At 37.2% G+C, this 27,618-nt stretch overlaps 3 protein-coding genes across 7 annotated transcripts in view; 1 reads left to right on the top strand and 2 right to left on the bottom strand.

The window, feature by feature from the left end:
- The window catches only part of LOC111343212 (enoyl-CoA delta isomerase 3, peroxisomal), a 14,426-nt gene extending 10,881 nt beyond the window's left edge, over positions 1-3,545 (bottom strand). For 3 of the 4 annotated variants that reach the window (XR_015998900.1, XM_022950378.2, XM_088753925.1), the window contains exons 1-3: positions 3,389-3,545; positions 2,661-2,826; positions 1,644-2,188 (exon numbers count right to left, since the gene is read on the bottom strand). Coding sequence is in view for 3 of the 4 variants with exons in the window: in XM_022950378.2 (XP_022806113.2) it covers positions 1,644-2,188; positions 2,661-2,826; positions 3,389-3,409 (732 nt within the window). In the remaining variant the exon portion in view is untranslated. Of the gene's footprint in view, positions 1-1,643; positions 2,189-2,660; positions 2,827-3,260 lie in introns of all 4 variants that reach the window. The other variant, XM_022950381.2, reaches the window with a different exon arrangement.
- Positions 3,546-3,626: 81 nt separating this feature from the next.
- On the top strand, positions 3,627-16,274 carry LOC111343214 (GMP reductase 2). The gene is made up of 10 exons (XM_022950383.2): positions 3,627-3,853; positions 6,115-6,240; positions 9,048-9,131; positions 9,940-10,113; positions 10,525-10,606; positions 10,906-11,012; positions 11,532-11,574; positions 11,752-11,808; positions 12,232-12,334; positions 13,923-16,274. The coding sequence occupies exons 1-10, from the start codon at positions 3,767-3,769 to the stop codon at positions 14,101-14,103; spliced, it is 1,044 nt and encodes a 347-aa protein (XP_022806118.1). The 5' UTR covers positions 3,627-3,766; the 3' UTR covers positions 14,104-16,274.
- Positions 16,275-16,538: 264 nt separating this feature from the next.
- LOC111343211 (uncharacterized) lies at positions 16,539-25,850 on the bottom strand. Of its 2 annotated transcripts, none has more exons than XM_022950376.2 (4): positions 25,321-25,850; positions 22,307-22,411; positions 20,146-20,750; positions 16,539-19,623 (listed from the first exon to the last, which is right to left on the bottom strand). In XM_022950376.2, the coding sequence occupies exons 1-4, from the start codon at positions 25,430-25,432 to the stop codon at positions 18,721-18,723; spliced, it is 1,725 nt and encodes a 574-aa protein (XP_022806111.2). In that variant the 5' UTR covers positions 25,433-25,850; the 3' UTR covers positions 16,539-18,720. The 2 variants fall into 2 exon arrangements, with proteins under 2 accessions (XP_022806111.2, XP_022806109.2); XM_022950374.2 differs by having other exon boundaries at positions 22,307-22,450; positions 25,321-25,849.
- Between the last annotated feature and the right edge of the window lie 1,768 nt (positions 25,851-27,618).

The raw sequence follows: 27,618 nt of genomic DNA, 5'->3' as shown, positions 1-27,618 counted from the left end.
AATTTACCGCCAGTGCTGACATCAGTGAACGTCACGAGGTAAAAAAAACTAGAAGTTATGAGTTAAGCCTACACAGACCTGGCAGTAAATTGTCTATGGAAGTATTGAAGAATGAAATAACTATCGATTGAATAGAACCCTTTCAGTTAGAGACTACGAACAAAGCTTAGATTATACCAAACAAAGAAAGTTGTTTTTATCTTTGACCAGTTCACGACTTGCAAAGTGAAGGTGAAATGAAATTGGGCTTTACGGCCTAATACAGCGCTCCAAAGAACGAAAAAAAACAAGGTACAATTTAAGATCAAAGGTTAAGTGTTTTTTAAGAGTTAATTTCCTTCGTGCTATTTTGAAAAGCAGGAGAGTTCGCCACGCATTTGCTGACATAATGCAACGCCGCATTGCTCACAAGCATATGTTTCGAAGGCGCGTCTATCACTTTGCTTTCTCCCATCGTTGATGAAAAGATTAAGGAAATCTTTCGATGTTGCACCCTCGCCGAGATCTTTCGTTGGGCCATGAGGAAATTATGGTAAACTCTTCGATGTCAATTTCACTCAATGTGTTTGACCATTGAACCCCAAAGGTATATCTTCGTTGTCGCTATCTACTTCATCGTCTTCTTCTTCTTTGCTAGCAAAAATATGGACATCGGAGTTTGTTCCCCCTTAGCGCTTGCCGAAATCAAAGATCTACCCGATTTCTCCATCAACATCACGCAGATTTTTCTTGTAGCCTTCTCTGCCGTTCCTGTCGATTTTCAGCCACTTCGAGAGAGAAAAACCAGGAAAGATTTCTTCTTCTTCATCGGAAGAACGCGAAGTATCGTCAAATCCGCGAGAAGCCACGCTAAAATACTGAATGCTATTTTCAAAAATTCGCTAAAAATCACACACGAATCGCTGAATGAAAAACATAACATCAAATGAAAGGTTAATTTATGCAGGTCACGTTCAGTTATATTTCAATACCCAGGGGACTACGGTTTCTTAGCTACAGCCAATAAAAACGAGTCATATCTGACAGGGCGCACTGGATTTTCAGAGGGGTTTTATTTCCGGGCGCATGAGGGCGCACTGGACGTCAATGGGTTAAGAAACTGATGTTTTGAGCCTTAGCCCTTTGCCATTTGCTCAGACGAAAGGCTAACTCTTAACTCGTCACCTTTTGAACTCGTTATAGTGGCCAATTTGTGGAGACGCGGTGGCCTCACGGTTAGTGCGCTTGACTCTGGATCGAGTGGTCGGGGTTCGAGCCCCGGCCGGGACATTGTGTTGTGTTCTTAGGCAAGACACTTAACTCTCACAGTGCCTCTCCTCACCCAGGTGTATAAATGGGTACCAGCAATTTAATGCTGGGGGTAACCCTACAATGGACTAGCATCCCATCCATGGGGGAGTAGAAATACTCCTAGTCGCTTCATGCAACAGAAACCGGAGTTAAGCACCGGCCTAATGGGCCACCAGGCTCGTAAACTCACTTTACTTTATAGTGGCCAATTTATAATTTCAACTTAGTTGATATGACCAAATTACCATGTTACCCCCACTGATGCAGCACCATGGTTTCTTTAGAAACTCTCACCCTCTATTTATGTTTGGGTGACTAGCTTTGTTTCATCGATAAGTTGTGAAATAACCCACCTCTGTTGTCAGGGCATTTTTCTTTCTTTCATTGCACAAAGTTATTTTCCATACTCTCCCTTCTTTAAGGACAGACACACACTCATCCAGTACACCATGTGTCCGCGTTGTACGGGTCAACCTTAACACTTCATCGTCATCAAGACCATCCAAGAGTGAGCAAGTCAAGCCATTCTTTCCTCTCTTTCCTGGGGATTTCTTTTCTCCTTTCTTAGGAGAAGCTCCTCCCAGACTTTTGCGAGAAAGTCCAGAGAAAACAGTTTGTCCAATGACGCGACCATTGAGTGGCCCTGGTCTAAGCTTTTTGGCTTCTTGAGTAAACACTTCACATGGATCACTAAGCTGTGATCTTTTTCTTCCTCTTCCATGTCCTCTTTGATATTTTTTAAGTTCTTGGGTCATATTTTTTACTTTCAAAATCTCATCAACCATTTCCTTGTTTTGAAGACTTCTAAGCTTCCTCTTATCAATATCAGTAACCTTTCTTAACTGTCGCATCTCTGGATGTTTAGACTCCAAATGAGTAACAAAAGCAGCATTTATTCCTGGCAAAAAAATTGTGTTTACATTTAAAAAATTATCAAATTTTTTCATGCCTTGGGTCCTTAGAGGTGAATTTTCAGGTGATAGAGGTATAATTCAAAACAGACTATTTTTATGCTGGAGGAAATAAATGTTCACACCTTCAAGGTCTAAGATAAATCTTTCTAAGTAGGTGCAAATTTTTCATTTATCTAACTTTAAGATTTTTTTTCCACAAATAGATTAGTTCTAGTTGAAAATTTCTATCATATTTATCATGTGTTTACTAAACTCTGTTTTTTGTGCCTAAATCCTAGAAAACAGATCAGGTTTCATTCTCCAGAGGTTCGATACAAACTCTTTAAATAAGCACACACAAACTCATCCATGAATGTCACCAATATTTGAAGAAAATGAACTAACAGGTCCTGCTACATGATCTGTAAAGGGACCACAAAACAACATGACCACATAATTAATCGTATTAATATTTACCCGGCATTGGGAATGCTTTGGCCATAAACTCTGTAACAGTATGAAGGCAAGGACTTAAATTCTCAATCGGTTCCCAAGTGCTGTAAAGGGAGTCGTAATTTTTCCAATGCACCAGAAACTCTTCTTTTCCAGATTTTGTTCGACGTCTTCCTATTACCTTGTCAACCTAAACAAGTAAGGCAAAGTGTACAAGAAATGAACACATCGTTCCCTTGTTTTATATGTACACTATTTCTTTAAGTAGCGGCATTTTAGCTATAACTGAATCAATCCGATGATATTCTTATATGTGATCCGGCAGGTTAAAACTTCAGTTCATAACCGGTAAAAGAAAATTGCACATGCTAAATTCATTCAGACCATGAGAAACAAAGAAAAACATTTCACGGTATGTTATTAATTTCGGCAACTACAACAGGGAACATCGTTGTTGACACAATTTCACACGACCACCTGTATAAACGAAGTCCAAATGTGAAATCAAGAGTGTTTTAGCGCCGAATCATCCACGTGGAAGTTTTTCCCTTTCAAGCGAAACCTCGTTTACAACAAATAAATGAACTTGGAAGAATACAAAATACAAGGAAACAGGCGGCTTACTTTCCAGCAAGGATCTTTTCATACAAATCTATAGATATCAATGCCTATGTAACAAACGTCATTTTAAGATGGGTCGATATAGCTGACACGATAGATCGAAATTTTAAATGAGAACTTGCCACACTAACCTCGTAGGTGCCATCGGCCATGTTGCGCAGCCTCCGTTGAACTTGCGCGCCAAAAGTGGACGCACGCGCTTAAACTTTTGTTCGAAATAACGACCCAAGCGATTGGTTGCTTAATTTTGCAAGCGAAAGTTCCAAAAAATAATTCCTATTAAATTAATGCCCCCGATGATTTTCACTCTGCTAAAACATGCTTCACTTTTGTAAGCTAGGAGTATTTTGAAACAAAATGTTCTCGCTTTGGTTGCATTTCAGATTGGTCCAGATTGAACAACTTAACCAGTAAGCGAGATTGATGTAGTTATAAACCACGTGACATATTTGACTGCTCCCGCCATTTTCCTAGCAATTATCTTCGAAACGTTCTTTCTGTTCGGGAAAATGCCTCATCTAGATCACAGCATCAGGTTGGATTTTAAAGATGTTTTGATCCGACCTAAACGAAGCACTATCCGAAGTAGAGCAGATGTAAGTTGCATTGGAAAAGGAAATTTTTCTTGCCCTTTAAAATTGGTGTGCCTTCTATCTACTCTGCGGGCTATGGAACCTTGCGTGAGAGTATTTGTGACAAAATGTGTGGTCGATCTGTTGTCCCGTGGGTTGGCATGCTTTTAAAATGTGCAACTTATCGAAAATAGTAGAGGGGTGACCAAAGACAAAGCCGGGGCAAATTTTTCTCACCTCTTTGCACGCGTACGGTTGGGTCTCGAGCCAGTGAGGACTGAACTGATGATGCATCTCGCAAATTTCGATCACATTTTCTTCGGTCAGTCTTGCAATTTTGCACGCAAGTTTCCTTAATTTCCCATAGAGGGTGGATGATGGTATCCAAATGATAAATTGTTATTTAGTGGATAAGTGTTGACAAGGTGCGAGATTTATCTTGTGGATAGCATTATCCACCTTCTGGAGCCAGACCCTGATTTCCATAGCCAACTCGATAGGAGATACTTATTAGGCAAATAAGGAAATCTTTCCATGGGGATGCAACATACAAAATGCAAGAGACATATTTGAAAATGGGAGATGTGACAGAAACAAGAAAAAATTATGCACTTATCAGAGGCCATCCAGGTGGTGGTGGGGGGGGGGGGGGGGGGGGGGGGGGTAACCCCGGTAACATATGCGGGCATGGCGCGGGATTTGTCAGCTTTGTTTGCTAATTTTAAGCCTGGGATTGGGGAATTGGATTGCTTTTGCACTTTCACAGCAGGATCCCTTTGGAAGACCTGTGGGATTTGTAGCTCTACCACCATTTCTGAAAAGTTTATAGGCCATTGTATGTGCATTTGAGAAAAGAGACCTTGTTCTTTAATTACTGCCATGTACCTGATTAAATCCCAGGTACTTCTGTAGTATTTTTGAAAAGGTGGCTCTCTGCTGTTTCGAAATATGCTTGAATACTTTTTCTTTTTTCGATTTATGGATTGCATGTGTGTCAAACTGTAAATTCTGTGTTGTAAACAAACACAGGAGCAGGAGAACAGAGCTTTCATTATTGTCTTTCCATTGGGTTGCTTACAAACAAATACGTGTATTAATTGCCAAACTTTACTTTTTTCCGACTGCATTTCGGCAAATTGTATAAAGCATTTCAAAAAATATTCAAGGCATCCTGGTTCTTCATTATCAGGAAACAAGAATAATTATTCTTTCCTTCCCCGTTCCATCACTTACATGGTAAGTTGAACCTCGTCATGCGTAGAAAACAAGTGGAGTAGCTTTCTTTGGTTATTTTTAATCAACTCATATGTATAATAATACCAAATAGAAAATTAATCTTGGCAAATAAGATTCTTTTGAAGTATTGCTCCGTTTGACTTAGCAGAGCACACTTTTTTGTCGCTAGGGGAGGGGTATTAGTAGCTTTTTTGCTAAACAATCTTGGTTTAAGGTAGGGGGGATTTGTAAATGCTGTTGTGCAAATGCCCAGGGGTTCCCCAGGGTCACCCCCCCTTAGGATGGCTGCTGATAAGTGCATTACATCTTGTAGTCTTGCAGGCTCTCATGGCAAGAAAGATCCCAACAGAGGATTGAATCTTGCATCTTTTAACCCAATATATGGCATTTATTTGCGATCTCCAATGTTTATATGCCAACTCCTGTAGTTTTATTTTGAACTTACCCGGCATTTTTAAATTTATTTTATAATTATTTTACATCCTGGATCTAAGTTGTTCCCTCTGGAATTTCCCATTGATGTTTACCTGAGACAGAACACACATGAGGCCAAATCATGAAGCTTTGAACTTGAAGGCAAAAAATTACTTTCCTGTCTTCTTTTGGGAAGAGAGAGAGTAGAAGTTGAAGTTTGATATAGTACAGATTTGCTATATTGAATTTGCCTTTGACAGAACAAGGCTTTACAAAAAACTTTTGTGTTCTCATCAAAAATTTTGAAATAAGTACCAACAGCATTTTTCTACCATCCCACATTGATGCTCTGAAAAACCAGCAACAAAGGGAGTTATCTCATCAGTATTGCTATCCTTCCATTAATTAAAGGACACTAGTTTCTGTGATATCTCTTGGGCTACATTGGTGGCAAGTGAAATGCCTAGTTGATAATTAAATGAAGGTTACTGAAGGTAGAAAAACTTTGGTAAAAAATTTCTGAAAAATATTTTGGTTATTTTAATGATCATTTATAATTGTACTTAACATGAAGGTCTGTCAAGCACTAACTCTTGCTATTTTGAGTGATGTCAATTTGTTTGTTGCAATGACAGGTTGTGTTGGCAAGACACTTTCACTTCAAGTATGCAAAGAAGGGACTTCCTGAGGATGTTGTACCTATCATTAGTGCAAACATGGACACCATTGGTACATTTGATATGGCTGTAGCATTAGCAGAGGTAGGTATGTTTAGGATAAGGTTTTAATTCCAAACTCCATTTTGGAAAGGAAAGAGGGAGTTCTGATCAGAAACTTGATCAAATTTATTTCCTTTGTCTAAAAGCATTCTGGATTAAAACATTTCTCAAAATAATTAGATAAATTGATGAAACAATGGACTATCTACCAAAAAAGGGAAATCAAATTTCAAGAAAAGTGAAAACTGCCACTGATGATGAATACCAAAATTAAATCGACCAATCTCATGGTGACTGTGATAAAAATTCAAGCTGACATTACTGAACAGAAGTCATGAAGAAGTAGAGTAATTGGCCTTCATTTGCTTAATAAATAAATGTTATCTAGTGATCTATCTCTATTCCCTTGTGAGTGTGAACAGTTTCATGTAGAAGGCTGGATATAAAGTGGAATATGAGTGGAAAACCCTTGAATTGGCATCCCCCTTCTCAAATAAGTGCCCTAACCTCGTTTTTGCACTTAGAGGATCTATCCAGCCAAATAAATGTATGATAAGATTTGCGCAGTAGTACTATTCACTCCGATGAAGGGCTAACGCTCGAAACGTCAGCTTTTGTAATCGTTACTTCGCCAACCTGTGCTATGATGACACTTACGTTAGACCTATTGATATGGATATCCCGGACAGTGTAAAGCCCCCGAAAATATCTAAGCGGTGTGTTTGGAATACCTTAGTTTATGTAAAGAAAACGGCAACGGGACCAGACGACCTCCCGTACTGGATCTGGAAAGACTGTGCTGAGCTACTCACACCAATCGTCACTCACATTTGGAATCTGTTGCTGTCTACTCATACATGGCCAGACTCCTGGAAAAGGGCAAATGTTAATCCTCTCCTCAAAGGGAACATGCCTATAGAGGACTCAGACTACTGTGGTATTAAAGTTACTTCTGTTATTGCCCGGTTGTTTGAGAAGGTTGTGTATCGTACACAAGCACAGTCAGTCATTGAGAACAACCTTAGCCACACCCAATTTGCATATAGACAGGCGGGTAGTTGCACAAATACCTTGCTCGCTATCCAGCACCAGATATACAAGTATTTAGATAGTAGTGACTGTAGCGCAGTGCGAATTTTTACCATGGACTTCAGTAAGGCTTTCAATTTTGTGAACCATGCTATTTTGTCTGCCAAACTGAAACAGCTACCTCTAAATCCGTACATTATCAATTGGTATCATAGTTTCCTCTATGCAAGACAACAACGTGTTGTTAGTTATAATTTTTTAGGACAGTGGAAATCTGTCAACAGAGGAACCACACAAGGTAGTGTAAGCGGACGGTATCTTTTTAATATATTTTTGAACAATTTGGAAATTTTTTTTAATGGTTGCCCTGTGCTTTTTAAATATGCCGATGATTCCACTATTCTTTCGCCTATCACTAGGAATAGTGACCTGTCTGCCGACTTAGTAGGACAGTTCTTAACATGGTGTAAAGACAATAGAATGGTCTGCAACCCTTGCAAATGTAAAGAGCTGGTTGTTAGAAAGAAAAATCATAATGTACTCTACTCTCCAATTAATAATATTCCCCAATGTAATAGCTTCGTTTTACTAGGAGTAACTTTACAGAGTGACTGAAAATTTGATGAGCATGTAAGAACTAAGCTTGTCAAAGCAAACAAGTGTTTACACATCCTACGAACATTGAGGAAGGAACATTACTCTCAGGCAGAGATTGATCATCTTTTTATATCCATTGTTTTGGCTAATTTTAGCTATGCACTTTCAGTCTATGGGGCATCTGAGTCCGATCTTACGGTTGTACAAAATTTTTTAGACCGATGTCATAAACGCGGTTTTATCTCATTTCCAGTTTTTATCAAGAACCTTTTAAACAAACAAGACCGAAACATTTTGAAGAAACTAAAATCAACAGATTGCCACCCCCTGAAAGACATCATTCCTGTCCAAAAGACATATGTACACAATCTTAGGAAAAAAGGCTGCGCACGCCCAAAAATTAATACACAGCACTTCATGAACACCTTTGTAAATAGGTTGATATTTAAGCTCCATTTATTGTAATGATATACTTTTTAATTCATAGATTTCTGTTGTAGTTTTTCCAAATTCATTGTAACATAAGATATGTAGTTTTATCTTATGATGGAATAAAGACATTATTATTATTATTATTATTATCATTATTATTATTATTATTCTTATTATTATCACGGTGGCCAATTTACCATTTCAACTTTGTTGATATATCCAAATTATTTCGTTACTCCCACCGACGCAGCCCCAAACAGTTTCTTTCAGTACTATTCTGTGTCAGGGGTTTTATTAAGCTTTTGGAAATCAGAAAATATGACTAAATTTTGATTATGGGCTATTTAATTTCTACCTGGAGATTCTTCTCTTGTTATTTGATGCTATTCTCCTTCTACAAAATTCCTTTATGAAAACCTTGCTTTTGATAGTTAGTGAACACATTAGGTTTGGAAAAGTATGAATACCAAGTATGATACTGGAAAAACTCAGCTTCATTATGGTTTACTAACTGATGGTGACTAACTATTAAGTAAAATTAGTAACAATAATATGTGGTAAGATTGGAACCAATCAAATAATTGCCCCCTCTATTAACTACTCCACTTAATTTTATGTTACAAAGAGCACTTTAGGTGGTTACTGGAGGTTTCGTGGTAGTTCATCCTTTGCTGTTGGTTCTTGGGTTCACCATGTCATTGATAACCTATGAACTTAAGTTTTACCCCACTTTAAAGACAATTACTCTGATTCTTTGTTAAATTGAGGAACACTTTGCATTTGATTTGCAGCACAAACTTTTGACAGCAATTCACAAGCATTACTCCGTAGAAGAATGGAAGCAATTTGCTACAGACCATCCAAAAGTGTTACCTGTAAGTGCTTTGTTCTTTTCACCAAATAAAAGACAGCAAATTATATCACTTTAAATATGATTTCACAATCCTCAAATTTCTGTCAAAGTGAAAAGCAGAAGTGAGCCATGGAAGACACTTCTTTGGAAACCCAGGTACATTTCCTGGGAATTTTAAGTAGGGATTTAGTCACAGTCTGCAAGGTTCATACGAAACCTGGAAAGTGGTGTTATCATTATTCAGGCATGGAAAGTCATGGAATTTTAGTTTGGTTTTATGGAACATCTGAAGTATAGAAAAATCAGGGGAAAAGAATTTTCTGAGATTAGCAAAGTATGAGATACCTTAATTAAGTTAGTTAAGTTATTGTTTTCTTTGTTATTGTAATCATAGATCAAGGCAAACTTAAATGAGTTGGTAAAGGTCATGGCAAGCCATGGTAGTTTCTTATTTGTTCAAAAGATTATTAACTTTTAATACCAAGCCATAAAATTCAGATGGAAGTAACATAAGAAGATTACTCTCTGGCAAATAAACCAACCCTTAACCCAATCTCATTTTAGAATCCAATTCAGGATTGAAAACAAGGCCTTAAATTGCCACCAGTTGGTTGCCAATTTGACTGAAAAATTGACTACCATTTTGATTAAAATTACAGCAAACATTATGCATATGTCAACATTCAGAAAATATCTTAATATCACAGCAAATATAATGAAACTTTTTACTCTACCTGTAAATGATTATAACAAAATGATTTAGTGTAAGTTGTATTTACTACTTGATCTTCAATAATCACATTTAAAACTATTTACTCGTTTATTTTCAGTATACAATTGCAAGTTGTGGAATGTCTGATGAAGATTTATCAAAGGTAAAGCAGGTTCTGGAAGCTGTTCCAGATGTACCAGCAATCTGTCTTGATGTTGCCAATGGCTATTCTGAACATTTTGTGGAATTTGTTAAAACTGTGAGAAGCCACTTTCCGGACCACATCATTATGGTAAGTAATGTCAATAATAATTTTTATTATGTTTCATATTGAGTAGTAGAACCCTGTTAGCTGTGAAATGTTGTGTGACAAATGTACCCCCCTCCTGAATAGCTTTTGTTCTGTAATCATATGCTTTTGAACTTGATAGATGTTTGGACTCTTTTTGTTCAAGCGTTCTGTTGTTTTTTTTCTGCTGAATAACATACTATTACAGTACCTCAGACTGTTAGAAAGTGAAATAAAGTGTGAAATAGCTATTAAGCAAGTTGCCTCAATGTGAAACAGAGGCTTTGAGCATCTCAGAAATGGCCTTTCTGCGCTAGAAAAACCTTTGATTGCAATATCTTCTCAACCATCCAGCAATTTTGTAGGGGAAAATAATAACTTGAATCCCTTGGTAACATTTTACTCTACCATTAGGCAGGGAATGTGGTGACTGGAGAAATGGTGGAACAGTTAATTCTCAATGGTGCTGACATTGTCAAGGTTGGCATTGGACCTGGTTAGTACTAAGTAACAAGACACTTTTGCAGTTGTGACATAAAAAAGCTAGAAATCAGTTTTGTAATTTGAGACTCTGTGACTGGATTCCACAGTTGGATTTCCCAACAGCAGAGGTACAGAAAATATGTTGATGAGTTATGTCATGTATTAGCCTTGTGTTTGAATTTATGATCACTGAAATAGGGGGGGGAAAAAAGCTTACGGCCTTACTAGTGTTCCCAGAAACTTTGAACTGTTGCTTTGTGGATTCTTTTAGTCTTGAGGTAACTCAAACTTAATGTAACTGTTTTGTCACAGGCTCTGTTTGCACTACACGGCGACAGACTGGTGTAGGTTACCCTCAGCTGAGTGCAGTGTTAGAATGTGCTGATGCTGCACATGGCCTTAAAGGACACATCATATCTGTATGTTCACATTATGATGCAGTGTTTATTGCAATTAATATTCCTGCCAAACTTTTTTTGTTGAAGGCATCAGACCTTGATCTTTAGACTACCAGAATTTTTTCTGTGGAAGGGATTGTATCCAAAGTGTTTATACAACTGCCTATCCTGTGTTCTAAAAGTAGAGTTTTTGAGAAAACCTGAATCTCATAAATGTTTCTCTTTTCTGGTATCTGTTTAAGTGTTCAGAGCCAGTAAGTCTGTTTAAGACCATGTTGAAATAATACTCTGGAAGGCAAGCCAATAGGCAAAAACTTGGTTATGATTGCTATATGACTCTGAAATTCCATGAACATATACGGTTGCAGAATAGTTGGAGAATAGTTTTAGTGAGGGGAGAATATACTCTGAGTCTGAATGAAACTTAGCTTATGCAATCAACATTTAGGTGGTCTGGAGAATTCTCTGGTCATGCCTTGTCCATATGAATATCCTGTGGATTTTATTCAATTGTTCAAAATTTGTTTTTCTTTTTTGCAGGATGGGGGCTGTACATGTCCTGGAGATGTCTCTAAGGCGTTTGGTAAAATTAATGGCTTTTTAACATTATTTTGGCAAACTTTATGTTTGGCATTCTCTGAGGTCCCCACCCCTTCCCAAACAAGAAAATTTTTGACACATTTTGGTGTAAATTCTGATATTCATGCACTCATCTCATGGAGCATGCATTTTTTTAACATTGTTTCATGCGTGACCTCAGGTGCTGGTGCTGATTTTGTCATGATGGGAGGCATGTTTGCTGGCCATGATCAGTCTGGTAAGTAAAGCAGGACACCTAATGCAGAATTGGACAGAATCTTTAATTCTTATTTAAAGGAAGAGAAATTTGCTAACATTATTTCAAAATTTGGAAAAAGTAAGTGTTTCAAAGACAGTCTCTAGCAAATCACACATTTTAGAAACAGCAAGAAGTTTGAAGGTTTTTTAATCCCAGGAGATCTTTGTTAGATAGCTTAAATTTTGCAGATTGACTTACTGAAATATAACTGTTTATTCTTTAGTTGCATTGAGCCTTAGTGTGGCATTATCTAAAGTCACTATTGGTAATTCTTGACATTTTTTTGACAGAACCTACATAAGGATGACTCATCTCTATGGTTGGATAAAAACATAACAACTACTGATTAACTTCTGAGAGGTTGATATTTTCTCTCATTTGCCAAAATTTCTTATTCATCAGGTGGAGAATTGATTGAAAGGGATGGAAAGCAGTACAAAATATTTTATGGAATGAGCTCAACAACCGCAATGAAAAAACACGCGGGAGGGGTGGCTAACTACCGGTGAGCTTGTTTTGTCAAAGCACGTCACATACACTTGCTACCCTTTTGCTTGAAAATGTTCGTCTTTGAGAAAAATTGACCATGGTTAAATATTTGTTGCCGTCCCAAAAAAAAACTTAGGTGCAAATTTTTTAGTTTGTTTTATAGGTACTATCCTTTGTTCCACATAATGATCAGAATTTCCACAAAAAAGAAGAACTCAAATCAACCTTGCCTAATGTTAAATCTCTATAACAGTAATACCATCTGCAATGTATGGAGTTGTATCAAGAAATTGTTCAGCAGTTCATCATGTTATAGTGTCATCAAATGCAGCATAAATTAAACATCCAGACGTTTATATATCTAGAAAAGAAACCTGCCAAGCCATTTTGTCTATCACTTATCCCATCTAATAATAATCCAAAAGAGTTTGTGACTTGTCAAAGAATGTCTGTGCTGAAGCCTTGTGAAGTAGTAAGACTGTGGTGTGACATGTTTAATGATAAATGGATTTGTTAATGATGTATTCTTATTATTAAGTTTTTGACTGAAAATTTCTGTTTTCTGGGGCAGAAATGTCGTTGTTTAGGCTCAAAGTCATCAGTTGACATAACAGTTGATGTAAAAACTGTTGTTGCTCTTTGTCAGCAATCCATTATGTCCCCCAGTACTAGAGAGAACTCTGTTGTGGCAAATTCTCACTTAAATTTAGTGATAATAGTAATTATAACATAACCAAAGTAAAGCACGTGCTCTGATTGGTCAATTTAGCGTCCCCCATTTGCTTATAGGTGTACGCTGCTGACGTGAGCAAATGCAAAGACTATTTTTCCGCGCACGCTTGTTTTTTCTGGTCACGTAAGATTTGTGAAATAAAATGGAACTCTTTAGCTACAATGTGTCAATGTTATGTTATAAAACAAATGGTAAACACCACAGCGTACACTATTGAGTTATGGATGCACTTGGGATGTTTGCTAAGCACTCAAGAAGCTAGAGTCGCTCTTGGCTATCGCCTCAAGCGACTCTTATGCTTCTTTTGTGCTGAGCAACCTTCCCTGTCCATCCATAACTCAATAGTGTACGCTGTGGTGTTTACCATTTGTTAATAGTAGGAAATATTTAAGGAAGATGCTTTGAAGCATTTGTCATGAGAGTAGGACACAAAAAATTTGAAAAAGCCATGAGGATATGAACCTTGTTCTGACCATCAGATTTTTTTTTGTTGGCCACGACCATCTGAGCTATTTTGGTTAGCTAGGCCTTTCACTAGGTTCCTAGATGGCAAGGGTTCTTTGAAATGCTTTTATCAGTAATGTAGCACATGTTGAGTGTATGGATAGACCAGCAAGGCTGGTCAATTTTTAGTGTAGTCATTGAATAAAGAAAACTGTCAAACATCTGCCACTTCTGTTGAACAAAGCATGGAGTTTTGAGGTTAAACCTCAAAACCTCTGATACTCCACTGATTGTATCATAGAGAACATGTTTGTTAGTTTTGCCCTTTACTAGGCGCTTGTGTAAAGGAAATTTTTCCAGCCATTTGTTCAGATTCAGAGTGAGTGGTTGGTTTTACCTAGATGGGTTTGCTTATCTTACCTTGCAGATCCTCAGAAGGAAAGACAGTAGAGGTTCCTTACCGTGGCAATGTTCATGACACGGTCAAAGACATTCTCGGTGGTGTGAGGTCAACGTGCACATATGTTGGAGCCGAGAAGCTGAAAGAGCTTCCAAGAAGGACCACATTTATACGTGTTACTATGCAACTGAATAATGTCTTCTCTTAGTGATTAAGAGAAACCTCAAGAAGGGAATTATATTTATCCACAGAAATTAATCTGCTGAGCATTTTACCTTCAATTGAGTTTTTTCTTCCATATTCCTAGACTGTAAATGATTTTCTGTGTGAGAAAATTTATGATAATTTTTCATTAAAATGGTAATTTTGAGCTAGATGCTAGGTGTAAGTTACTGATATTGATAATATATTTTTTAACTTTTCTTCTCTTTGCACCATTTGCATATAATTATGTGGGAAAGTTAGAGATTAGACAGTGATTTGTGGTGAAAATAATTTTACTTGATACCGTGCTTGATATGGAGATGCTGTACTATGTATTAATAATTTATTTATGAGTGAAATCAGGCTTCAAAGACAAGTCAAATGTAATAATAGATTGGAAGGAATATACTTTAGGACGTTTAGACAACAGTGTCAAAAAATGTAAACCTTTTAACCTCTAAGGGTGATTAATATCCAATTTCTCTGTATAGTATTACTGCTAAATCAAACACTAGGGTTTTGAGAATAAAGGAAATGAACAGGAGAGACAACATGCATACTGACTTGTGGATGTTAGGGGTTATTGCAGCTTATAGGGGTCTTAGGTGTAACTCCTAACCCTCTAAAGCAAATGTTTTATTCTGTTGATTGTACTTTTGGTTAGCCACCCTGAAATGTGTTGCCTCTGGTCAGATAGGCTGTTTACATTACACATGTATGGCACATAAGTAGAGGAAATGGTGTATCAAAAAACCATTCATGTGGCCTAAGATGTGCTCAAGCCATTGCAATTTCTTATGCCAAAACCTTTTTTGACAAGGTTTGCACCCATCCTGTACTTGTGAATCAATGGGTTGGTGATAGAATGAATTTCGTGAGGAATGGCCGAGGAATAAATTGTTAATTATTGAGATATGGGCCTGTTATCAAGTTTGTATGACAAAAATGAAACTAAGTTATGTAGAAATGTTGTAGGTAATACACTCAAATGTCAAGTACTTAGTTATTGGAATATTTTTGTGATGATTTGTTATGACGGTGGAGTTATTTCTATACCAGATAAAGGTCTCCCTAAAGAAACAATTATAATAATCAACTTGACATGAACACAATGTACTAAAGAGATAGTGCCAATGTATAGTGATTTGAAAACAAAACAGCGGTCAGATGCAATGGGCAAACGTTGAAAACCATGAAGAGGCAGTTCAATAGTGCCTTCAAGCTTTCAGAGCAAGTTTTCTTCACAGGAATTATAGACGAACCTCAAGTTTGTACATCCTAGTATGTGGCATTCTGTTAACAGTGCAAAAAAAATTTGGCAAACTTCAAGCCAAATACTTAATGATTAGAATACCTGTGAGTAAATAAACTTATCCTTAGATTCTTGGGTTTTCCTTCGCCACACTTTTTCTTTCTTATGCACATTTTAATGAGTGCTTCAACATTTTTGCAAATTTGTGTAGCTTTTTTTTTTTATCGCACCACTTTTAGCATGAAAAATTGCTGCACAGCTTGCCAAAATTGACCCTCTTGGGCATGCTCTCTGATTGGTCCGTTCCCTAGTGCTCACATATCTGATTTACTGCAATCCTCACATTGCGTTTAGCTCTGCTGACCCCTTTAGAAAAACCCAAATTTGAACTGGTTGAGTTTGTCAGCCTCAGTTCAGGGAATGCCTACAAGATCCAGCTTCCTCCTGAGGTTTTCCCTCTGGACAGGACATCTTGGCTCCCAAATTGTACTCCTTATCACCAGATTCAATGCAACTGTTATGTCTACAAATTTTCTTTTTGTCCAAATTCTATTGTAGTATCATGGAACAAACTATCCCTATGTACTTTACCATTGCAGAGCATCTCTGTTCTTAGATCAGAAATTTTGCCCACCCACTATTAGATATTTGGCATAATTTTACTTAAAGTATGTACTTTTTATTTCCTTGATTATATAGCTATATATTTACTAATTCATCATTCACTTATTTCTTCACTTTCTCTTAATAATTTACTATTTAAGGTTTTGCTAATTAGATGGTTAGTTTAATTACGTACATGTAACTCAGTTTTTAGTGTAGATTTAAAATTAATTTATCAATTTAGTCCTATTACTAATTAGGTTAGATTGTTCTTAAATTCAATTGTAATTTATTATTGCAAATATAAATTTTAGTTTGAACATATGCCTCCTAGTATACTTCTTACTGTTTGGGAGCACCTCTACTAAAGATTAAAGATGACTCTGCATTCCTCCTTCTCAAGGAGACCTCCAAAACGAGTGGGGTGGAATTGGCAGAAATCAAGCCTTTAGATGTTTCCCCTTCGGTTGTTCAACATTTGTAGTGTAGAAATAATTTTAGGGTAAGAAATTGCACCAGAAAAGTACTGGAGAAAATTCAGAGGTATGTTATCTAGACCTGATAAATTTCACAAGTGCAGTCAATTTGAACAACAATTTGTCACAACTTTTACTTGCACCACAAATCAATCATGGTATCTAAGTCCTAGTGCCCTAAAGATTTATTTTAAACATTCAAACACACAGTGAGAAAATACATCTGGAAATTATAGTGCAAGTTGCATTTGATTTGGCTTGTTTCATACATGTTGAGCAACCAACTAAGCTGCATCGCCATAACATTGAAAAATATAATGACCCTTGACACTAAATCAAAATTACAAACTATCAAGTCTTGGACAATGTTAACACTATTGTAAAAAATATGACTTGTATGTATTTAATATTAGCACTCAAAAAATGTTACATAAAAGAAGTTTTACTACATTTTGTGTAATAAGTTTAGGACAAAGCTAATACTTGTGTGCATTGGTCTCACTTTGAGGAAACAGACCTAAAATAGTGCTTGTGTCAACTGCTACTGTTGTGTTGTACTTGTTTTTCCACAAGAAAGAAATAAATTCTGTTTGAGAGCAGAAGTTAACATAATTTTTTGCTCTTAAAAATTTCAACACATTACTGCAAAAACTTGATTACAAGAAATAAGTTAATCACAACATATTTTCATTCTGGCAAATGCATTTACAAAACCCAATGTTACAAAATCTTATCAAACGATTACCATTGGTAAATTAATTACTTAGTAATCAATTACTGTTTTAAAACCGTTTCATAAACAGTTATCTTAAAATAAATAAATTAACAGTGAAAATTTCAATGTGTGATTAATGCATGTAGTCTGGTGTTTCTCTGGTTTGGCTGTTCCTATCTCTGGTCTGGAAAACTTGTGGCACTCGCAAACAATCGGATTCAAAAAGCAATCTCAGTCATGATTTGTAGCTTGCATTTCCCATAACTTTTTTGTTTTTTATCAAAGAAGTGCTCCAGCGGAGCCAAAGAGCCACAGGCCACCAACTTGAGTCCTCGGGTGACCTTCCTAACTTTGCCTGTATGACAGCATTTGAAAGCAAGACACTCAAGTTGCAAACAGATGAGCCTTCAGACACCCAATGATCTTTTTAAAAGCACAGCTTTGATAGATCTATTAACATTGATTTGAGCTTGAATTGGTCCCTTGCTAGAGATCACAGTGCTTGCATCCCACCATACATCAGTGTTATTAAAAATTCAACTAACTTTGCTTCATATTGGTAAGATGAAACTCTTTCAAATTGTGCTTTGGATAGATATAACTCAGAATTCCCAATAATTCCATCAAACCTAAACATTGTACCTGGTATATCTCAAGGGAGGAGGGAGGGATAGGTGTTGAACAAAAAAAGTAAAAAAAAATGGAAAAGTGGAATTTCCAGATGGGATCGAGGGGACACAATAACTTCTTGACCAGCACAATCAAGTTCTCAATAATTTAGTCTCCATAACTTGATGTAGGTAGTTCAGCCAGGCTACTATCCCCTTTTAGTATAATGTTTCAAACTTAAATTATTTAGTAATAGTCACTAGTTCATTACAAATAGTCACATCACCGATTGTTACTAGCTAAACCAGCCATAGTAGCTTCGTAGGGTTCCTTGCTTGAAGAAGTTATAAATATTGCACCAGTCCGAGACAGTTTCTGCTACTTTGTAATGAAAATTTAACAATTGAGTGTTGACAAACACTTCTTTTGGAATAGCCCAACATCTTCACCTTGAGGTCTAACTTTTGTCTACAAAATAGTATCTAGCATAACAGTAAAATAACATTACCCAACTAAAAAAAATTCTCTCTTTTTTTTAAATACAAATGACCACAGCAAGATTGGAGTAAAGTTTTAAACTATGTTGTGTTTTGTTTTTCCAATATGACGCTTTATAAGTAACTATGATTGTGTTTATCCTATTGTCTTTTTGAACTGCATCAATTTTGCCAAAAAGCTATTTCAAACTTTAACAGGGAATTGGTGTTTACAGCAACAATGAACGCTATGTTTAAGAGATTTGATTTGGGACACCTGTTTGTTGAGAAAACACAAATGTTACTATCCTTGCTCTTAATTGGTACATGACTAATGACAACTTCAGATGTTTGCCTAACCTACAAATAAATAAAAGTTAAAAGACATTTTTCTCATATATATAGATATAATATACATTTATATAACAATATCTCTTTTTCAGTTCCCTTGATTTTCTCTTATCGATAAAAACACTCACAAATTAAAAGTCTATTTTACTTCTGTTTCTCCTTTTGCCCTCTTGGCATCAGGTTGTGACAATTCAGTTTGTGAGTCAGTCCTTCCCTTATGTGAATATTCTTCTGGTTTGCTGTCACCTCCCTTTTGTAACATTTCCATTGGTGTGGAGCCATAGAGCATTCCAGGTTGAACAAATGGTGCCGGTGGTCTCCCTGGCACAAAACCAACTGCGGCAACAAGCAGCCCATTTCCCACAGAACCCTGCGGCATAACAGTTCCTTGCACAAATGTTTGTCCTGGAGGCATGGCTGTCATGAATGTTCCTGTAAGTGGCTGATAAAAAGGTGCTCCAGACAAAGGAAAACCTCCAGGCACTGCTGTAGTGGAATGTGGAGGATCTGATGGTTTTCCATCAGGTGTGAACCCCTGTACTGGCTGTGGAACAGATGACCTGTCAGTTCCACTCTGCCCAGCAACTTTCCCCTGGCCAATATTTTGGGTTGGGGGAAAACTTCCTGGGTACACTGCAGGAATGCCAGGTGGCATTGAAGAAGTAACAACAACACCAGGTATATTTCCTGGTAAGGTAACAATTCCAGGCAATGTCTGGGCATATGACGCTGACACTGAAGTCACGGTTTGTCCTGCATTGCTACTCACAGATGGAGACTTCACTGCACTTGACAAGACTCCTGAAGCAGAATATGTCAGAGTAGAACCAGCTCCACTCACTTGCACAGCTGGTGAACTTGTCAATCCCAGCCCACTGGGGATACTGGGGGCATTGGATGCAGAGAGAAAAATACACACATCACCAACTTTCAACTGCTGGCAGTTAAGGTTGTACTTGGTTGAGGACTGTTCTGGACTGCTTGATGTCCATCCTTGACCATATACAAAAAAGGGATGCTCTATAGGACAGTTTAGAGTCACCTTTAAAAAAACCCATCAAGTAACTGATCAGTTTTACAGTCGTGTAGATCAGGTTTTCTGTAGGAGTATGAATCAGATTATTGTACAGAATTGTCTAGGAAGAGTACATTTGGTGTGGCTGCCATGATCAAATGATAATAGGTAAAAAGTGGTGTGTTGAAGCCACCATGTGTTTATGTACAACAGACTGAGGTAATCTGTACACACTCTCTTCTTGTAACAGTTATCCCATTCACATTCCCTAAATATCTTACTGCTATTTTTCAGTTTTCAAAATGGACGATGGTCTAGGTGAACATATAAGGTCTGTGAACAGACTAAGATTCTAGTTTTGCTGGAGGTGTTCAGAAAAAACTCTCTGCACGCATCTTTAAAAGGGTGCAAGTGGAAAATTTTGAACCTTTTGTGATGCAAACTATTTTTTAATAAACACTGAAACCCATCTAAAACTAGATTGAAGATTCTAGAGCAGTTTTGGACAATTATTTTTATCTTGATTATATTATAATTTTATCTGCTTACCTGTATTTTAGAGCTGTTGATGGTGAAAGTAATATGAGTGCTTCCAAGTTCTGTTCCATCTTCAATTTTTACAACAGTGCTTGTCTCTAGCTTAAGTTCAGGACTTTGTCTGATGCTGTGAATGAAATCTTCAGTGGAAAGGTCTTCAACTCTCTTTACATCACCAGTAGTAAGCTGAATGTTGGACCCTTTAATAAATGGTGGAGGCACTTGGGGAGGAACAGGGGGAAATCCCTGATATTGTCCTGGCACCTGCATCAAAGTTCCTGAGGGGTATGTCCCAATGATAGGGGGAGGTATTCCCTGACCAGGAAGGACAAATCTGGTTTGGTTTCCAACGATGTGTGGTTGAATGGGTTGTGCAGATAGCTGGGTGGTGTTTGATGGAGTCTGATGCATAGCAGATTTATTAGCAGCTAATTCTGCCAACTGAGAAAGGTTGCTAGCTGCTAGGAATCCAGGAGAGCAATGTAAACCATTTGATGCTGGAACTGGCAACTTGTCAGTAAGATGTGGCTGGGGCACAAAAGGCAGCGTTGGAGCAGTAACTCTCCCCTCTGTATCACAGGCATCTTTGCCGAGACCACTATCAGAAGTTGACGCATCTAATCCAGAAGAAAAAGTAGGTAAAAACATATTTAATGCACACTTGTGTAGCAAGGATAAAAAATTACCTGTGACTATATGTGTTTGAACACAGCTTTGAGCCTCCCAAGGGTAGGTAACAAGTAATTTCCTTTCCTTTGATGGTGGGCCAATAATTGGCTAAATAACCCAGTCACTGACTGATGCTTGCCTGATGGTCATTTAAGATCTCCACCTCCCATTAGTCTGCCATCATCTTGGCCAAAACTTTTGCAAAGTACAGATTGAGTGTCCCTCAAACATAAATAGAAAATCACCCAACAGTACATGCTTTAAATTGCTTTGGATTGTTGCGCTCTTTGTGACAAAAACATGGTCCACTAGACTAAAGAATAAGAAATAAGTTAAAGGAACTAGTCTAGAGCAGAATATATATGACTTATGGATGCAAAAATAATTATCCAAAATCCAATTGACCACCAGTCATACAAAAATTTAAATACTGTAACCTGATAGGGGTTTGATTGCTTGACTTAAGTAGGGAATTAAGTAGAGAAAGTTGTTAACTAGACAAATGGAAATCAGTTTTTGCTTCCTCTTTAACTCCAGAGAGAAAGCAGTGTTAATGACAAACCACTAAATTTTAAATTTAATTTGCATCTGCAGCAACACTGCACGAGATGAAGGCATGAGAAATTTGGAGCTAAGCCCAGTGTTCTCAATGAGATTAGGTGTCTTCCCGACCTGATGCAGGTAGCTGGCACAGTTGTGAATAAAAGGAAATTAAGAGTATGACAACTAAAACATAAAGGAAAACACTACAAATTCAGAAGTAGATAGGGATAAATCTCAGGGTATGTATGATGCACGATCCACACAGTAGAGAGCGCTATTTATGCAATAGGAAAAATCAGACCTGAAAAAAATCAGGCCTGTACGGGATATATGAATATATGAACTTCATATATTCATCGTATCTGATTTATCATTACAGGTTTACTACGAATCAACTCAACGGCCTGCTTCCAGTTGGCTTGTTAGCTCAATTGGTAGAGCGCTGCACTAGTATCGCAGAGGTCAGTGGTTTGAATCCCGTACAGGCCTGATTTTTTTCAGGTCAGATTTTCGCTATTGCATAAATAGCGCTCTATACTGCGAGGATCGTGCATCATACGTATCTGTAACCGCAGTTCAAAATATATGAACTTCATATATTCATCGTATCTGATTTATCATCACGGGTTTATTACGAATCAACTTAACGGCCTGCTCCCAGTTGGCTTGTTAGCTCAATTGGTAGAGCGCTACACTAGTATCACAGAGGTCAGTGGTTTGAATCCCGTACAGGCCTGATTTTTTTTCAGGTCTGATTTTTACTATCGCATAAATAGCGCTCTCTACTGCGAGGATTGTGCATCATACGTATCTATAACCGCAGTTCAAAATATATGAACTTCATATATTCATCGTATCAAATCTCAGGGTGTTGCCATCTACTGAGAACCTAGTAAGACCCTCAAGGATTAATGCCACCCTATGTGCCATGATTCTCCAGGCAAGCTTCAAAAACATGTACCTGATCCAACTTCATTGCCAACTTTTGCTGGTAATTGGATGGCTACTGACACACTCCCACCCAGGGAGATTGCTTGAGAATCTGTTTGACTATCATCTGATGGCCCTGAAGACACCAATGATTCAGAACATTGCAGAACATTTTCTGTAACAAATTTGAGTAAAAGTCAATTACATGCCATACTTTTTCATGGTCTTCAATGTTAGATATAAATTAATAACCTGTCATTTGGGCTCATTATGTGATGCATTTATGTAAAGGATGTAATTGGCAGGTTACAGGTATAAACATACATTCTATAAAAAAAAAAAGTAGCTTCCCTTGCCAATAAATTAGAGCTAGACCAACTTCAAGTATGAACACCAGAGTTTTTCTAAACATATTGTATGAAACTAACAGCAATTTGCTATTTACTCCCTTCTCATCCATTGCATTAACATCTGGGGTACATATTTCAAAAGTTAAAAGTTACATATTAAGTAACTTATGGGACTGTTCTTTAAATAAAATGTTATTCATTCTACTAGACATGGCTTGACGCTAACGGTAGCCCACTACCCACAGACGAGTAGAAATTCAGTTTTGGTTAGTGGTTTTCAATTTCCATAAGCCAGTTTGGCTAGTAAACAAACTGAAATTGTCATAACATCTAAAAACATCTAAAAACATCTAAGATGCCACTAGCCACTTGGCTAGTAAGTTGAAAAGTTAGTGTCAAGCCCTGCTAGATCTGGTTTCTCCCTTAGGTAAACATTTTCTAATGTAGCAGCCATAAGCTTAGGATATGATATCATAGAGAAATCAACTGAATGCTACATTCTAGTCAGGCAGCACAGGGCGAAAACTGTAACCTGTGAGCCATGAAGTAAAAAGTAAATGTACATTAACTAATCCTATAAAGCTTCTCCATTGTGTCTATGGTCCTCCTTCTAACAGGAACTCAAACTGCCACCTTGAAAGTCCAGGCAATATTCAGCGTGCCCGAGAGCACTGCCCTCTGCATCTTATTATTATTATTATCATTATCATTATTATTATTATCATTATTATTATTATCATTATTATCATTATTATTATTATCATTATTATTATTATTATTATCACTATTATTATTATTATCATTATTATTTAGACAGGTAAAAACGAGCAATATAATATCCAGACGTTTCGGCGACTTCACGACGCCATTATCAAGGGTACAAATGAAAATAAAATGAACACTTGAACTCGCATTTGTTAATTTTATTTTCATTTGTATCCTTGATAATGGCGTCATGAAGTCGCTGAAACATCGGGATATTATATCGCTCGTTTTTACCGGTCTATGTATTACTAAATCTCTGTTAATATCATTATTATTAATATTATTATTAATATTATTAATATTATTATTAATATTATTATTATTATTATTATTATTATTATTATTATTATATTATCCAGATTTCTATACCTGTCACACATCAATCAAAAAAGAGCTGCTGCAGATCTTGAGCTTACAGATGACCGAGCCATCTTCCGTAGAACCTACATGTATCTTTATCAACACCTCTGCTCAGGGAACACCAACCTTTTCCTCAAATACCCCTCTGTGGGGGGGGGGGGAGTTCACCTCTTTTCAAGGCACACCTCCTTTAGTCCCAAGGGTTTTCCCTTAAAGGAAGTCCACTATACAGGGTGAAGGTTTGGTAAGGATCCTATCTACTTGTAAGTTCAACAATAACAAATACTGATAAGTTATACAGATTACATCATTTTTTCATGATAGTTCTGCCAAGTCCTAATCACTTGACAGCCAGACAGTTACTGCAATGTGACAATCCAGTAGCCAAACAAACAGAGGTGAAAAAAAAACCCTTGATGTTTTAAGATTGTGTACATGGATGTATTGTGTGACCCAAGTATAATTGACAGACCAAGAACCTCATAAGTCAAAAGGTATGTTTGCTGTTCAACTAACAAGGAAAAACCAAACCCAGTGCATAACTAAAAATCTTCATAATACCGTGACGACTGTTAAGTATTCGATTCGACTGAGGAAAACATTCAAAATTTGAACAATTTCTCTTTCAATTATCATTCACATTTTCCAACTCAACAGGCAAAGATTAGTAAAATAAGCCTGAAATAGACGAGAAATATTTGTTTTCTTCTTCGCCTTATTGGTAGAAATACTTCATTTGCCGATGAAAGCGACGCAGAAATTAAAATATTTCAAAAACAAGTTTCATTTGCATGTTTACCAAGAGACATCGACACTGATTGAATCAAACACGCGAGATACTTAAATCGGTAGCCAGTAAAAGCATACACCGTTATAAAACTAAAATCGATACTTTTACGGCATTTGTTCAGTTTTAAGGTCGTAAATTGGAAAATTATCTTGAAAGATGCTACATATTTCGTGAGCGGAGCTGAAATGTGTTGTAAACATGGAACGTCCGTATATGCAAATTACTATCAGAATCTACTCCTTGTGTCATGCGATCTTACAGTGACAAACATTAACCGCTCTCTCGTTCATCACGATATTAAACTAGAAGCTAACCAGCGACAGCCACCATATTACACAGCATCTTTGCAAACATAATATTACGTTTTTGCACCGCTGAACGTATCGCCTGTCTAGGAATAGGTCGAAGATTGGGTTTGCTATCCTGAAGAGAAAACGTGACATAGGCAGCCCTCGAAACGTGTTGAGTAAACCACTAAGCTTTCCTTATGACGCGACGAAACTCAACCGAAATGACACAGTAATAAACAAAAATTACTTCATTCGAGAGTATTTTCTAATTATTTAGAGTCTATAGGTTAACATGCGGCTTTCACTGCCTCGTAAGCTGAAAAAAAACGTACAAACAACCTTTTGTTAGAAAGACTGCGTTAATTTATGCAGTAACAGAACCGAAAACCATTACATTTCAAAACCTACGCAAGAGAAAAAACCCACAACGGTTAGAAAATAAAACTTGAAGCTTCCTGCAGGAAAGGGTGAGGTAAAATTTTAAACATACCTTGTGAATTCAATGATTGAGACGAAGAATCCGAGGAGAAAGAAGCCGCTGCGACCGAAGCAGCTGAAATTCCCTCGCCGGGAGCAGTTGGAGCGCTATTGTCAGTGGACATCTTTTCACGGATGTTGTTCAATTATTTGATTAGAAACTTCGCAAAAAGTTCCTTTTCTCATCCAGATTAAGCAGACGAAACACTCAGAAGAAAACCACGTTCAAATGTACACGGCACGGCTTTACTAAGAAGAGGTCTACGGTCGTTTTCCTACAACAATCAAACTTCACGAGAAATCGACTAAAGCACAGCTGAGAGATATGTCAAACGCTTAAAAACTAAAAAAACGTTCATTCCTTTTCACGAAAAGTGTACTTTCGGTTCCTCCGCGGGTGCCATAACAAAGGGTTTTCTCAAGCATAAAGCGGCGTGACTTGCAGATATTTACACTGGCCTGATATCCGACAGTTTTCAATTCAATGAAATGCAGAGAAAATTCGCGACCTTCAACTCTTGTCGTGAATAAATAATCAGCTTGGGCGAATTGAATTGGCGCCACTTCGAGACAGGAAGTAATTTACTCACTGAACCGAGGCTGGCGTTTGAAAGTAACAAAACACTGTTGGTAACACTTGATTTAGACCTTTTTTGTAACGGCTATTATATTAGTGGCTTACATGTTTCTCTTCTTTCTTCATGTTAACGGAGAAAAGAAAAATGGGCTGTAGCAGCTAATAAGTACGTGACTTCCACCGTACGATGCGTTCGTGAAAAGTACGTTCTTCGCACTCCGAAAATTGAAGGTCTTAGCGAATTTTTTTTTAAAGGAGCACTCTCATGAAACCGCCCTATAATTTGAAAACCCGAAAATTTCAGTTATTTCATTATCATATGAATTTTTAGCGATTAATAAAGCCTTTTCAATATTATTTTTAGTTGAAAGTCAATTCTAGGGCGAGAAATTACGATTGGAAAACCGTTCCGCCATTAATTTTCGTAATCACGGCCAACTTATCTTCGGTCAGCGGTCACTCCCATTGTTTATTTATTAATTTATAAAAACTTTATTGTAATAATCAATACAAAAGGCTGCCATCAGAAAGGAACTGAATTCTCATGTTAGATGACCCCAAAAATATCTACAAAGCTATGAAGGAAATATAAATCGGATAAAAAGTATTTGTTAGAAAAAATGTAAAAAATATCACTAAAATGTATCTATCAAAATGGAGTTATTAAAATCATCTAGTCATCTAATTAAATATGCAATCGCAACAATTTTCTTATTCATCACACTCTAGTTAAAATGTGTTCCCTTAAGCCCTTTTTAAATTTTGACAATGAATTGATCGGCTCATATCAGTGAATCTGGTAACGAGCTCTATTTATCTATATATCTATGCCAGAAAGATAATTTAAAGATATTAGTTCTTGAAAAAGGTTTCCAAATCTTCCTACTATTTCTTGATCTAGTGCTAGCACGAGAGAACGATAAATAATTATCAAGCTTAACTCTCGAATATTTAATAAACTTAAAATAGTTGAATCATCGATAGATATTCCCTACGGGACTTAAGTTCCATCCAGCCAAGGTATTGCAGACGTTCGGTATAATCAATAGGTCCAGCAAGGATCCAGCGTGAGACATTTCTTTGGATTCTTTCAAGTTTGCCTGACGGGTAGGCTTGATGTGGATTCCAAACGGGACATGCGTATTCGATGATAGGACGAACCATTGTTTTTTATCCAGTTATTATTGCTTCAGAGCACCTGTCAGATGTGCGTTTTAGTAGACCCAAGATCCTGTTAGCTTTAGCAGCTATTGTAAGGACATGAAGTTTCCAAGATAGATTAGATGAGATTGTTACACCCAGATGCTTGTGGGTGACTACTTGTTCCAAGGGTAAAGAGTTGATGGAATACGAACACTCTCCATTAACCTTAGATCTTGTTATTCTCATGCACTTACATTTAGCTTCACACACCTTTAAAAGCCACTGTCTACACCAGTTGGACATACAAAGTAAACCAGCTTGAATTGGAATTGAGACCTCATTGACGGTTGCTGAGTTGTGGAGCAAAGTATCATCTGCAAACATATCACTAGAACAAGGAATACATTCAGGGATTTCATTTACGTAGAGTAAGAACAAAAAAGGCCCAAGAATACTCCCTTGGGGAACCCCTGAAAGTACTGTAGCCCAGCTGGAGGTGGAACCGTCAATAACGACCCGCTGGCGTCTATTTGAAAGGAAGTCACAGAGCCAAGTTAGAATTGTTCCTTGTATACCATATTGACTGACTCT

Source organism: Stylophora pistillata, chromosome 3 (assembly GCF_964205215.1).
Source record: "Stylophora pistillata chromosome 3, jaStyPist1.2, whole genome shotgun sequence".
Taxonomy (NCBI): Eukaryota; Metazoa; Cnidaria; class Anthozoa; order Scleractinia; family Pocilloporidae; genus Stylophora; species Stylophora pistillata.
The sequence above is the reverse complement of the archived record's forward strand: the minus strand, read 5'-3'. Positions and strand labels throughout refer to the sequence as shown.

Excerpts from the sequence above, each read along its gene's own strand:
- LOC111343214 (XM_022950383.2), top strand. The coding sequence starts at position 3,767 with ATGCCTCATCTAGATCACAGCATCAGGTTGGATTTTAAAGATGTTTTG. Across the intron at positions 11,013-11,531 it reads TTAAAGGACACATCATATCT|GATGGGGGCTGTACATGTCC; the intron begins GTATGTTCACAT and ends TCTTTTTTGCAG. Across the intron at positions 11,575-11,751 it reads AGATGTCTCTAAGGCGTTTG|GTGCTGGTGCTGATTTTGTC; the intron begins GTAAAATTAATG and ends GCGTGACCTCAG.
- LOC111343211 (XM_022950374.2), bottom strand. The coding sequence starts at position 25,432 with ATGTCCACTGACAATAGCGCTCCAACTGCTCCCGGCGAGGGAATTTCA. Across the intron at positions 22,451-25,320 it reads TCAATCATTGAATTCACAAG|AAAATGTTCTGCAATGTTCT; the intron begins GTATGTTTAAAA and ends AATTTGTTACAG. Across the intron at positions 20,751-22,306 it reads TGGCAATGAAGTTGGATCAG|ATGCGTCAACTTCTGATAGT; the intron begins GTACATGTTTTT and ends CTTCTGGATTAG.